Source organism: Amblyomma americanum, chromosome 2 (genome assembly GCF_052857255.1).
Source record: "Amblyomma americanum isolate KBUSLIRL-KWMA chromosome 2, ASM5285725v1, whole genome shotgun sequence".
Classification (NCBI taxonomy): domain Eukaryota; kingdom Metazoa; phylum Arthropoda; class Arachnida; order Ixodida; family Ixodidae; genus Amblyomma; species Amblyomma americanum.
In genome coordinates, this window is record NC_135498.1 from 67,485,797 (window position 1) to 67,500,403 (window position 14,607).

Genomic DNA, 14,607 nt, shown 5'->3' on the forward strand with positions numbered 1-14,607 from the left:
CAATGAAAACAAAAGTAAAAAAAACCACCATATTAAAAAAAAGCATAAAAGAAGTTCACACACGCAGTAGAGACGCTGTAACTGTCCTTTACGTGCGCACGTGATTTTCTTGTGGCTGGAATTTCCTTCACCGCTCTGAACTCAAGTACACGCTCCATGGTATGTTCGTTCAGGTTGACATTCTTTGCGCAGCTGTGTGCCGCGGCGCTTACCTTTTTCGATTGCTGCTTGATGTCCTCCTCCACAATCTCGAACTGTCGGACGACGTGCCTCATGACGTCGTCCACAGTGACGCTCATCAGGAGACCTGGAACGAGACAGTTCCTCCCATCAGTGGACATCGCGGGACCCAGCCGCCCGCGGAGCCGTGATGGATACCCGTACGCTCTACCCAGTACGATGGAACGAAATATTCTTGTTTGCCTTCATGCAGTCGGTATTCGCGCAGCTTCGTGCTGTGACGTCACACACGAGGGTCAACGTAATGCCCATTACGAACCTTGGTTTGAGGATTAATTTCGCAGTATTCATGAGCGCGGCGCCTGTGTTTGCACAGTTTTTTGTTCTTACAGGAACATTCTTTTCAAAGAGCACGTGAAGCACAAAAACACTACACACAGACCCATAGACTGGGAGATAACTCAGCAGTGTTGGCGTGTGCGTTTGTCTAGATTCCGTGAGATAATAACGCTAAATCACTAAATAGGGAAAGCCGGCTGCCGACCATGAGGTTGAACTTGTAAAATATGACTAATTTGGGTGCATATGGCACCCACTTCCAAGTTGTTACTAGCAGCCTAAAGACACCGTGCAAGAGAAAAACAAATATTTTATGTATTATGCCCGTTCTCACCTACAGGACCGAAAACAAATGACAAAAAAGGACAAACTTAATTTAAGACAGCGCAGAGATGAACCGAAGGAAAGCGGTGAGCGTGGTGAGAAAAAAGGTTGGGAGCGTGGTTTACATAATAATTTTAGATTTTCGCAGGGCTACATATTGTTTTCGTTTTAATGTGGTTTAACGTCCCAAAGCGACTCAGGCTATGAGAGACGCCGTAGTGAAGGGCTCCGGAAATTTCGTCCACCTGGGGTTTTTTAACGTGCACTGACATCGCACAGTACACAGGCCTCTAGAATTTCGCCTCCATCGAAATTCGACTGCCGCGGCCGGGATCGAACCCGCGTCTTTCGGGCCAGCAGCCGAGCGCCATAACCACTCAGCCACCGCGGCGGCTCAGGGCTACATATTGGGCAGAATAAAAAGACAGCCAGGCCCTGCCAAAACGTCGGAGCCAGACTCGAATCGCTCTTAAGGCTTAAGGTGTTCAGTATTTCGATACCTACATTTCCTCCGAAGGAATTACTTTAAGGCGGTAGTTTATAAGAAAATGAGAAGAACGAAATGACTACAACCTAATTAATAATAGAGGCAGAAAAATCGCGTGCAACACGTAAGGGAAATTAGGAAGCGCAAGGAAATTAGGAGGTAGGAATTTGAGAAACACAAGCAAGTGAGTGCCTACAAGTTTTGCAGTAAGAAAAGTACCCCAATAAAATAACTCGTACAAGTACAGAGACGCGCTGATAGACTTGAAAAGGGGATAAAACGTAATAGCATTGCTTAAGTAAGCGCAACAAAGAGAAGACACCGATAACAGCTGATGTATTAAGACAGCTGTCCGAGAGCGGCTTCCTAATAGCTTCCAATGATCATCAAATACACGAATTCCTGACGTGAGAAGAATTTCATGCAGCCGCCATGCAACTGCGCTCATGCAACTGCCAACTCACGTATGGCACACAGACCTCGTCGTCTCTATATGTAAGTACAACGAGTGTATAACGTGTCTGATGAAGCTTCCGCGATATCTGACGAGGTATGGAGGCGTCACGCCTCTCAAGCAGATCAGTGGGCGCGGCTGAGAACTCCCCCCCCCCCCTCTCTCTCATTTATCCTTTACCTATTCTCTTACCCCCTCTCCCGCTACCGATTTCTCAAGTTCCTAGTTCTGCGCCGTCGCTTACCTTTAAGGTCGCAAGTGCCGAAAGGAATTATGGACACGGGCCGGCCCTCCCGGTCGTAGCCTGTGAAGCCTCCGGGGTAGTACTTGCGCAGCACCTGCACCCACCCATCAGCCAGTCGCCGTTGTTAGTGATTGGCTTGTATGTGCTCTCCAAATTGCATAAGAGGACATGGTTTCACACCAACCAACGTTTATTGTGTTCGCACTGCTCTGCCGTTTTATTTTTTTTCAACACCTAGCGGCCTAGCGCTAAGCAGTACCATACTCCATTTCCGGAAAGATCGATTTTATCTCTTACTTCCAGCTCTAGTCTTGCAGCGAAAAAGCTATAGCAGCTTCCTTCTTCCGTGGTAATTACGGGGCAAGGTAAGAAAGTCAGGAACGTTAAGCGAACAGAACACACCGAGGGCGAATAGCACATAGAGTTCACGTGCAGCCTACGCTTTCTGTCCAAGGGCTTTGTAGAGAAACTGTGCCGTAAATTTTTTTTTATTTGCGCGCAGCTTTTTAGGCTGCCTCGTTTTACGGCCCCAAAACTTCTGAGTGTTAATCTTCTTAAATCATCCTCTATAACCAATCTTTATTAGTTGAACTGAATAAGCATGTGGATAATTAGATGGCACCAAGAGCAAACAGCAAAAAGCGCTTTCCGGACATAATCCTGACAGCATGGATCAGAGTACTTTAACCTTTTATTTTCAAATTTTACAGCCGGAATACTGTGAGCGCAAATAGTTTTAAGGCTGAATGGTTAAATTGTCATGAAGATCACCGCTTTCGCAGTCGTGACAAAATCTCATTGATGAAATCATGCTGCATGGGATGATGGAAAAGCTGCGGCAGAACGTAATACTTCGAATTCTGGCATGATGGGGGAAAAAGCGGGCACCAAGTTTTTTTTCAGAAAACGCTGTCATGTGTTCGCGTCTTGCACTGTTGTGCTGTTAAGTCGGATTATATTTCCGGCTGTCTATGGGAACCCAAAGGGCTGCCAAATGTATTTGAAACTTCGATGACTATGTGCTCAGCTTTCCACATTAACGCCCTCATAAAAAAAAAGAAAAAACTTACGTTACAGGGACGCGAGGCAGAGCTGCAATAAACTTTTTTATAAGAGCACACGCCCCGCAGAATTTTGATCATGACAGCACAGGTTTTTTTTTTGTTCCCGTTGAACCATTCCTCACCATAAGTTGTTAAAGTGTGCGTCTCTAAAAAGTTTTTGGAAAAAACGCAGCAATTCTCATCGGCAGTCAGTTTCATAACTTCGGGATTTAACTGTACTGAAGTTTGGAATTCCCACCTCCGGAGATTCCGGCCATGTCGCCACATCGTCGGTGCCGAACTGCTTTCTCCATTCGACGTGCTGCAATGGAAGGCAGGAAAAGAGGCTCATTTGTGGCGTCTAATGGCCCAAATAGGTGCTTCGCATTGCATGGTATTGCGTGGTATGGTCTATTGGGCAAGAAGAAAGAAAGAAATGCTGACGGCCAGCGTAACGGCTTGACTCAAGGCCGGAGCCAGCGGACGTCGAGAAGGAGAGGGAAGTTGAGACTGGATGCGTGAGGGAGTAGGCAGAAAAATAGACAAAAGGAGAGACCATTCTGTCACCAATTTATATGCGACCATACGGGCACTTCCAAGAAAGAATCTCTACACTCGCCCGTGTCCAGGAAGTCCGTAGGAAAAAAAATTGGCGGCTGGTGGTTTAGCTCTGGTTAAACGTGGAGTAACGCGATAGCTACAGCTGGCTGAGTGGAACTTTGTCACGTGACAAACCACGTGACGAACCACGTGATCAGCCACGGCACCGCGCCGCCGGCAGCTGTTCCGCAACACAAGACCAACCACGTGACAGCGTGGCGGCGCAGCCACAGGGTTGCGCACCGCCACGCTGAAGGCTCGAAATGCTACCGTAATGTAGCTATCGCTACAAAAGAATACCAGGCTACGTCGTAGAAAGCTACAACACAAACAACAATGCTGACCAATAAGGATTAGGTCTAAACATCACATTACAAGACATAACCGATTTTTTTAAGCAAGCGTATGTGACACAGTGGCAGGTACCAAGGAGTGCTAGAAAACAGTACTAAGCACTGGCCATACAGATCATGTACACACTGCGCGCATACCATCCTGGACAGCCGTACTTAGCTTTTGAGTACAGATGTTTTATTTCTCGAGCTCGTGAGGACACAAATGGCAAAGATTAATGCGCGCTTCAATCTGCGCAATTTGTCACGAAGATATTAATATAGCAGGATACTACTTAAAAAAAAAAACAGCAGTTGGTAACACTAGGCCACGGTCCGCGGCGTCTTCTATTACTCATCTGGTCATTTGCATCAGAAAACGAAATCAGCTTTAAAATTTTTGACTGTTAAGCAAAAAAGTCAGCTATCAAAATTCTAGTGCTCATAATTTTTTCTTGTGGTGACCTTCTTGTTTAGCCAGAAAGAAAAGTTTAAACAACGGGCTACTTTTTCGACGTGTGGGAATTCTGTGTCACGGCCCTGAATTTGGGCGTAGTTTCACTGCAGACTTAAGTTGTACCCGATTACAGTTAAATTACGTATGACTCACAGCTGCCAGCGCAACTGTCGAGAACGCCAAAGGTCCACATCGGTAATTTTTACCAAGTACATAACCCAGAGGAAAGGCCTGGACGTTTTCAACAAGAAAATTTCTCAACACATACTGATGATGTACAATAATTGTTCTAGTGCTCCTAAGACACTTCTCAGGGCTAACTGGATTGTGCTATGTGTGCCTCTCAGGTGTATCAAAATGCAAGTAATCGTTTTCTAATGTAGACATTCTTTGCTTCCTGAAGAGTGAAGCAGCATCTTGGACATGCCACAAATTCATAATTTTACTATTATGTCTGACGTTAGCGAATAGTGATTGTCTTGATCATTATTCTAGATAATGACCCAAGGACATCTGCAGCCAAAGAGGGCCAAACACACGGTTACCGGTCATGTCAGGCCTATGCCATATACGTACTGTTGGTCGAGTTTCTTACAGGCGAACTAAGAGCAACGATGGCATGTAAGGACTAAAAATTACAAACATGAGTAAGATTCGTGGTGTATAATGATGATCCTGAGTACGACAAAGTTATTAAAAAGACAATGTATGGGGCTTTTATAATGGTAAGGGCCGTGAAAAAGTTAACATGCAGTCAGGCAACCTCAGTCGCAGTCTTTGTAAGGGCAGCACCGGGCGGCACCTAGCTGGGAGCTCTGATAAACAACTAAGCCATCTCCCCGACAATGAGGGAGAGGCTGAGCTCAGTGATGGAACCAATGTCCAAGCTGGGATCTTAGATCTAAAATTTTAGGAACTCTCTGCAATGGGCGCATTTGGTCATCGACTACAAAGAAAGAGGCTTGTGGCGGTATTGCATTTTCGCACAACTTGGAAAAATTCCCTCTCCTTTCTGCCTCTAATTTCGACAGGGGCATGTGTTCACGCGATAGCGTTAAGGAGCTCGTGTTGCAGAAAACCCGGCGTCACTGTCGTTGACCATGAGAAAACAAAAAAAAAATCCACGAAAAGTCCCCAGAGAAGCAATTAATGACTTTAAATTAATGACTGGTCGCGAGAAGCTGCTCGGGAAGAGAAACCTGGGATTCGCAAGCCCCACCGGTGGCAGCACCTGCCATCGCTGGGCAGTGGTCCATTACTTAACCTCTGCACCAGTGCGCCAGGATTGGTACGAGGAGTCCCAACGATATATGAATCTAAAGTTAAGATTGGTCAATCCCGCATATATGGCCATTAACCCAATAATGCCATCACGTTATTAACAGTAAGGCGTAGCTTAATTGCCCCTCCACTTTTTTTAAAGCCGATTTAAATACTGCATTACGCGATTTGAAAGTGAAACATATCTATCGTTCCCTCGACTGAACTTTATTCTAGGGCATTGAAGGATATTACAAATTCCGTCATTAAAAAAAAGTCATGGTACGTTCATAATGTAATTGGTTTTTCCTTAATACGCTGCGTTATATTGAATAAAATGATATTGGTGGTATGCTATGCGATCGCCAACGACGCTCATTCTATTTCGTTCTTGCAAAAACCTACCACTTTCTTTTTTTCCTTTTCAAAGAGTGTTTCACGCTTTATTGTTCATTCTCTGCAATGAAATCCCACCACACTAAAACTAAAACGTATTATACGGTGGGCACCCGCTAATACAATTTCAATTTGTCTCCGTTCGTACATCGCTGATTGATGTTCCCCATCATTACTCTTTATTTTTCCTTTTACCTGCCCTCCTCCCTTCCCGCTGTTCCGAGTACTCAGCTGGAACTGTCTTCTGATTAACCTCTCCTCCTTACATCTTTCTCTCTCTCCTAATTTGAATAATATCCTCTCAATGACATTAGAGCAAGCGATTTACAGACATGGGATACAATGCCGACCCGCCCACGAGGATTTGGAGTGGATTTTGTGCTCGCTGGAAACGTGCTTGTTATTTTTCTTTCTCGCATACAACATGTACTCACCGCTCGCAGCATCTGCTCGGCCTTGTTGAGGTTGAAGTCCCGAGCTGCGGAAAGGAGAAATGAGTGAACAACACGAAAGAGGAGAGCATTGGGAAAACAGAACTTCCATTCTCCACATTTTGCTGTCGAATGACAGGACGTAATTAGCCCGCGTGTCTAAGTGCGTCGCAACGTGCAGGTGAACGGCACGCGGCAGAGGATCCCGAAGCCGCACAAATGGACTGAACACGGTCGCTGATTAGAGCAAGAAGAGAGCATACACAGAAACAGCAGTCAGAATGAAGCCTCAACACTGCAATCATGCGACTAATTTTCCTGTAGAAGAGACTAACCTAGCGGTGAATGCAGCCCTCCCACCGTGGTATACACTCGGGCTTTACGAAAAGGAGAGCGATTATTTTGCCTCTGACAAATTTGAATGCAAGACAAAACAAGAAAATAGCGGCACCCAATTTGTATGCGGATAGAAAGGGTCAGACAGAAGGAGTGGAGTTAAGTAAAAGCCGTGAGAGGTTTCTGTCCAATGAGATACAAGGTTAAAAAATTTATGCGTGTGCAATAAATTAATGAAAGAATTTGATGAGGAGTAAAAGCATTAAAAGGGCGTCGCAAGATCAAACTCAGCTTTTATAACGCGCGGAGTTAACGTGAGTTGTTGTACCGTTGATAACGGGTTCTGCACCCAATTTCAGAGTCATAGAGCACTTTTTAAGAACCATTAGTGAGTTCGCACTTAGATGCTGTGCAGGTGCTCCCCAGAAGTTACATTTTTATAGTTTCCAACCCAACGTTTCACGAGAGAGCTTGTGCGACCTGATTGTGTGCTCTGGGCAAGTTAGGAAGCACCGTCTTTGCATAACGTAGAGCATGGTCGTTGCTGTTCGCTTCTTGACGGGGCTATAGCGTTCGTCACAGTGAGGCTCTTTCTTCTCTATTGCGATTAATTTTTCCTTTCAGTTCTGATCTGCCGCTCAGAACAGTGGAGCAGCAGGTGTATCCAGCCTCTGCATTCCTCCCCAGCACACCACTCAAAACATAAATAGTGTCAGGAAGTGTTGGGAGCGCGTTTGCGTGGCTGGGAAGCACAGGGCACAGGGCTGGGAGGTAGTGCAAGGCAGCGATGCAGAGTATGCGACACCACAGAAAGCGGCGGGGAGGTTAGGGATCATTAATTACTGTTGTAATGTTGATTTTCCATTAACGATTAGCATTTCAGGCGTGTTCTTCGTGCTCTCTACGTTGTGTACTGTGTATTGTGTGTCGCAGCCGTGTTTTGTGGCGCGTATTGTCTCCATTTTTAGTGCTATTTTCACCTCTTGCGAAAAGAAGTAGCCGGTGACGCTGTCAGGCACTTATCTCTCTTTTCAGATCCATGGAAATAAACAAAAAATGACAAAGAAGTCTTAATACATTATTTGTTTGCGGACGCGTCGAAGATCTATAATGCTAATAATGCTAATGCTAATAAACACTATAATGCTATAATGCTAATAAAACACGACGAATGCGAAGTATTTGGGCCTTGGAAATCATAGCTGAGAGACGGACGAAACTATGTAAATTTGAAGACGATTTCGCGGGAAAACGTGCGATGGTCCAGACAGCGTGAGTTTCAGAGCTTAGAAATCGGGTCCTTTACAGTGGTGCACCCACCTCGCAGCCAGCGTAGAAGATAGCGGTCGTCGTGTTCCGGCTTGAGCACATCTTCCACCGCTTTTCTGAACTGCACAAGAGAGAAGAACATAGAAACGGGACATAATTAGCATTTCTTGAGGCACTTGGGCCCGCGTTGCAGCGCATTTGTTGCAAGCTTAAATAAACAGACTTTTCGCTTGCTTCGCGTGCTGCTTACAGAAAACTAAAGGCCTACAGAAAACTGCTTTACCAAGTGAAATTTTTTCTCCCTCGCTTGTCCCTGCCAGTTTCTCTCCAAAAGCTACTGACCAAGAAATACATGCGCTGTATACTACTTCATAAGTCAGTGGTAGTCAACACACTCGACTAGTGGTAAACGCTTTTTTTTTGTCTGCGAGTGACATTAACGTCGTATTTTTTCTATGAAACAATTCTTGGGGCCGTATCAGAGTTTCGGGCGAACTTTGTTCTTTTAAATACATAACTTTTCTTTCCTATATACGAAGACAATTTCTGCCCAGCTTCCGTGAATTATAAACTATGTAACGGCAGTAACCTTTTATGACGACTACCAAATCGTAGTGGCGCTTAGGGAACGTGTTGACGTTTGTATAATAATCCGCATGCATGTACATAAAAACCAGTTAACTAAGAATCTTATAACATTATTTTATTCAAGTAACACTTAAGCCAGCGCGCGTGAGCGCAGACTCGCTCCGGAGTGCATAGCTGTGCATCGCATCGAGGGCACAAACGTCATGCAACACCAAAAGCTTCAAGATAAAACAAAACATAGAAAAGCGGCTTCATGTCACAAAACTGCCGTCAGACGGTGATCAAGGGTTTTCTCTTTTCTGCTTCTGGACGAGAGGATGAATTTTTACGCTGACATTAATAGCGTGAGGCAAGCGACCACAGCACCACATGTAGCCATTTTAGCGCGCTTCCACGCAAGCTGATCGCGACCTGGAGATTTGACTAATGAATAAGAAACTAAACAATGGAAAGAGGGAAGGTAAACATCGTGTAGCCATACCTCAAGCTTTAGACCAGATGCAGCGGTTTTGTTAACTTCGCGTGACGGAGAATTTTGTCATACGAGGTATGTAGCAAGACTCAGAACTAGGTGTGTGAGAATTGTGAAATTCGCGAATCGATTAAAATTTTCAAAACAAAATAACCTTGCTTCGAATATGCAGCATAAAGTTGTTGCATTTAAGTGATTAGAAAGTAAATTGATTTGTAATAAAACGAGAAAGCAAGCAAAAATATAACGCGATACCATCACTACCTTACATCCTATTAGTTCGTGCTGTTCTATCTTTTTATCCCTTGGTCAGCGACACCAGCCGAAAACTTCAGGCTCAAAATTACGCCCGATTATGTCTGCAGACGAAAAATCAAAGAAAGTGTACAACCAGATGTTCGAATGGAATCCCAATCAAACAGGAACAAACGTACTGAACATCGTCAACACATTCGCACGCCGCTCCTCAGAAGGGATCAGTATGTTCAGTTTTCTTTCAGATAAAGAAGCGCAAACAAAGGGATTTAATCTACGCCAGGAACAGTGCGAGGAACACCCTCAGCATCACGACAGCTGCATTTACATGAATCCGACAGCAGCGCAGCGCATCAACCTTTTAGGGCATTGCATTCTTTTAAACGGTGATAACGCGCTAGGAGAGCGCGTCGCATCAATGCGCCAGACGTGGATAGATTGAGAATGAAAGGTCCACTTCAGCGGTGAATGGAAACAGGATTTTATAGTCTTTCGGGGCTATACAATCAATACAATACACCCCCCCCCCCCCCGCTCCCCCAGCTGGATAACAAAGCAGACTTTGCTCAGGCGCCACCCCTCGAGACGGACCGTGGCTCAAGGTGGGGGTGACTGGAACCCTCGGCTGCGTACAGTATTGGAAGGGTCACTCTCCTGCCAGACTTGATCTTGTACGTGTAAACAGCAGCGCGGCTCCGCGAGATATGCCAGGAAATGCGATGTGCTACTGTCGCATTCATGTAAACGCGGCTAACTATCGCGTGGCATGGACGCAAAGAGCGCGCGGCCATCTAAACAACGCGCAACCGTGAATGTGTTCCGGGAACGCGGCATACGTTTAGGAGAGCCCGTTCGCGAAGGGCTTTGACGCGAGGACGCTACTCTGGGAGAGAAGGTGCACCATCCTCCTCGCTCTCTCTTGTAATGGCTCTGCGGAGGGCTTTCACTCTCCTATCGCAGATCAGTTGTGTGCAGTGGGTCCAATGTGGGGTCGCACAGAATTACATGATGATTTTCGTAAAACAGAACATATATGATGAACACAGACAAAAAAAAAACATAGTAGCGCTTCCTCATGTCTTTCTGTTTGTGTTCGGTAACGTTGTAGTGTCAAGTCTTACGGGCATGAACTAGACCACCCGGCAAGTTCTGCTTACATGATGACGTCAGATCGATAGCTGAAGCATTAATGACCACTATTAATCATTACATCGTTCTTTGGCACTCAGTTTCGTGAAACTTTTTTAGACGGGGTGCCCATGCTATTCATCGTTCAGATTGATGCCTCATTCGATAGAAGTCAGGCCTTTCTCCTTGGCAATGCATTCATCTTTGTTGTTTCTCCGTTTCTTGAGTCAATGCCGTTCTTTTTTTTTTCTTGCTCCAGTTTGTGTCTCCCGACAGTTCCGAGAAGTTTCGTTCAGCGCTCCTGCCATCCCCATGCTTGGTACGTCTGGTCTCCTTGATTGTTGTTGTGCCAAGAATGAGGCTACATCATCCGATATCATGTTCGAACCAGCCTTCGAACCAGTGTCCGAAAACTTGCGCATTGCTCATATAGATATCAGGCATATTTATTACGTGCAGCGCCGAATGGCCATTATTGCAGATCTATGAATACAATATAAACATGGCGAGCGGCCAAAAGATGAAACCATATAGGGAAGCGATAAACAGAACAAAAATACAAAAAAGAACATTTTTTACAGAGGATACATGAAAGATAGACATGGCGTAGGCAACTGTGCCAACAATGCAATATATATATATATCAAGTCTGGTGCACACTCTCAAGGCTCGCTTGCACGCAATTAACATAAATAGCCACGAGAGCAGCAGATTGGACAGCCGTTGCCGTAGCTCCGTTGGTAGAGCACCGGACGCGATATTCGGAGGTTGTGGGTTCGGATCCCACCGGTGGCGTGGTTGTTTTTTCTGTGCTGCTTTATAAGTAATTTTCTTTAAACCAATTGATTAGCGCTACAAATTTAAAAAAAAAAAGAAACATTCCCCTATACAGCATAGAGAAAACGTGACTACGAGTAGATCGTATGTGGGACAGCATAACCCGGAAAAGTATGTCCGTGTGAGAGTTGACCAAGTATTGTGGTGGTAAATTTATTCCAAGCGGTAATGATGCTGGCAAAAAAAAAGAACTCGAGCACTCAAGCATGGCACAGGCACTGGGTTCAAGCGTCCTCAGAGTCCCGACGTTGCACGGGTTCTTCAGTTCGTGTGGTGTGGTATCGAACGCTACGGTACGTACGGTACGGTAGTGTATGGTACGGTTATGGCACCGTATGACAATGTGGTTTGGTGCGATATGTAGCATTTAACGTTCCGTAGCTGCACATGGGTTATGAGGGACGCCGTAGTGGAGAGCTCCAGATTAATTTCGAGAACTTGAAATTATTAATGCACACCTATGTCGTTCAGCACGCTGGCGTCATTTGCATTTCTCCCCCGTGGAAATGCCACTGCCGCAGGCGGGATTCGGTATCGTACGTAGGGCTCGGCAGCAAAACGCCAGAGCACCGGGGAGGCTTTATTTCCAAATAAAAGAAAACAGAAAGGAAGAAATCAGCAAACAAACCGATATGTCTGAAGCAGCGAGTCACGAACTCGCCGCTTATCCGAGACATTGTGGTTAACCTCTGCCGTGCACTGTACGGAAGTAGCCTGCGTGTGCGGTCTGCTGCCGGGAGAAACCGGTTGGCCCCCGCTGAGATGGCTGTCCTTGCCTCGTGCGGAATGCCCCGGCGCGTTATGTGGAGGGGGTTATAGACCTGGCAGCCAGACGGCGTAACCCTGAGTCACCGGCTTCATGGGACGGAGGTGGGTGCTGCGGAGATTACGTCTCGCGCCATGAAGGGCGCCTGACTGGCAACCTTGCGGAGTGGATAGCCTCGGGCATTGAGCTTGTTCACCCGGCCCCGCGTTGGCCGAGAGTGATCACTGCAAAAAGAATGGTCCACGCACTTCGCACAACCTCCTCCAAGGCGATGGATGACTCGATTGTCTCCTGTCCTTCGAGCCAGTCCGTTGTGGCAGGGAATTATTTTTTTATTCATTTAGGCTGTCCAAACTACCCTGTCCTTCTCGCCAACTTCCGGGCACTTCAGTAGTCGTGCGAAATGTGGCATCTATAAGCAGAAGTCCTTTAGTAAAAAACGAGAAAGCTTCTTTTTCTTTGTGTGTCATGAAGTATCGTATCCCAAGCGTTGGAGTTTCTAGCTCTTTGCACACGCAGACGAGAAATGGAGCTTCAGCTTGAATTGTATAGCTTTTATCGATGCATCTGGTATCGTTATATCTCTATGTTTTAAAGGGGCACATTTTTCGTTGGGTTTGGGATTTATCGCTACGACAAACACGAGAGGCATACATGCAAGAATGATCGTAATTTAAACGCGTAGATTTAAACGCACATTGGACTCCTCACGAACAGCAGTGCATGTGGCTGCAGAGTAGTTAAAGTGAAATACTGGAAATAACATATGCCACTGTGAGCAACATGGGAGAAAACTATGGCTTACTCCCTAAATCAGGCGGCTCGTAAAATTAGGGTCCTTGAAATTGCAGATAGTCTGCAGTAATTAAATAGAACATAAGTACTCTGCATGTTATTTGAGTGTATATTATGTGGCTTCAAAGAAAAGCGTCCTCACGTGTCTTCATAAACATTACGGATGGACAAACTACTTGTTACTAAGACCACCGTCAGGCCAACGTCTTTGCAAGGTCCCTTGCCATGCCCCATCTTATCCATACATTGGGCTCTGCAAGCTGGGTGGACAACTGTTGCTAATTTCTGTTGGTCTTGTCCGTCTCCATCTCCCAGCTCTGTTCATTGCTTTTTATGCGGCGGTTTGGTCAGAGACCAAGTGGCACCTTACTCAAGTGTTTACCCCTGTCACTTCTCGCACGTTACCCCCCCCCCCCCCCCTTTCCCTCCCCGCCCCCACCCCCATGAAAAATCTGAATACTGGGCCGGAGGTGTTTGTACCCGCCAGAGAAACTCCCACCTGATTTGTTAACGTGTTTCAACACGTATTCCTGTGCGTTCCTTAAAATGTTGTTATACGGAGAGCTTTCTTTAAGATACCTTCGTCTGATTTGATCTTTACTCTGGTTTCCACGATATGGCATGGAAACTTAGGGAAAGCATACCAAAGGAGCTTAAAGAGCCGGCTCAGGGTTCTTCATGGAGAAATGTGCACTGCATCGCACAAAAATATGCGGCATAAAACATAGCACCAGAATTTAAAAAATACGTGGAAGAGATGCGAAACATGTATAAGCAAACTAAATTATAACCCCGGCAAATAAAGGAGATATATAACTACGTGGTGCGCAGAGAAATAACCGATGGACCACGAGGATGTATGCATCACAAAGCAGGACACTAAACTTCTTGATTGATAATGATACAACGGATCACTGTTCATTGCACCGTAATGCATCTCAAACGCGAAGTTTATTGAGATGAACTTCGCGCTAAGCTGTACCTTAACATCAGTACGATAAATATGCAGTGTTCGATGCGTGCTAAGTTATTTTGTGCAGCACAACAAAATGAGAAAAGAAAAAGCGTTGCAGGGAATAACAGAGTGTTACTCTTCTGCAAGATTAGGCGCTGAATAGGCTCTGAACAAAGCTTCCGAGAAATCTCCGCTCGACGACTTATCTCTTCCGTCATTCGACCGACGAAAACAAACGGTCATTTGCGAGGACATGCACCCGCCGGAGTCAGCAAGGAGCGGTTATCGATCTGTTTAGCCAGTCTTATCTGTCACCATGGAAACAATCTCCGTCGCCTGAAGTAGGGTGGTTGGCCGCGACGCCCCGACTTTCGGGGACGGATCGCAGCCAATATTTATGTAGCGCACACCGATCTGGGCGCATTGCGCCCTTGACCCTGTCTTGAAAAAGAGTACGTGTTTGCATGGGTCGTGTAGACGTAGCGGCATATTTATGGTCGGCCCCTGAGGAGACGTCAGGAGGCGAGTCGTTGATATATACGGAAGACAAAGGACGTTTTAGAAGACCTGAGGAGACGAGTCGTTGTTATACGAAGACAAAGAAGGTTTTTGCCAACGCGAACAGCAAAAAAAATAGTGTTCCACCCTTTAAAGTTTTA

At 45.8% G+C, this 14,607-nt stretch overlaps 1 protein-coding gene across 1 annotated transcript in view; it reads right to left on the reverse strand.

Annotated features, from left to right (window-relative positions):
• LOC144121361 (SEC14-like protein 2) overlaps window positions 1-14,607 on the reverse strand; it is a 54,626-nt gene that overhangs the window by 17,161 nt on the left and 22,858 nt on the right. Inside the window, exons 2-6 of the mRNA XM_077654551.1 lie at window positions 8,204-8,273; window positions 6,551-6,594; window positions 3,331-3,393; window positions 2,029-2,122; window positions 213-307 (exon numbers count right to left, since the gene is read on the reverse strand). Of these exons, the coding sequence (XP_077510677.1) occupies window positions 213-307; window positions 2,029-2,122; window positions 3,331-3,393; window positions 6,551-6,594; window positions 8,204-8,273 (366 nt within the window). The remainder of the gene's footprint in view (window positions 1-212; window positions 308-2,028; window positions 2,123-3,330; window positions 3,394-6,550; window positions 6,595-8,203; window positions 8,274-14,607) is intronic.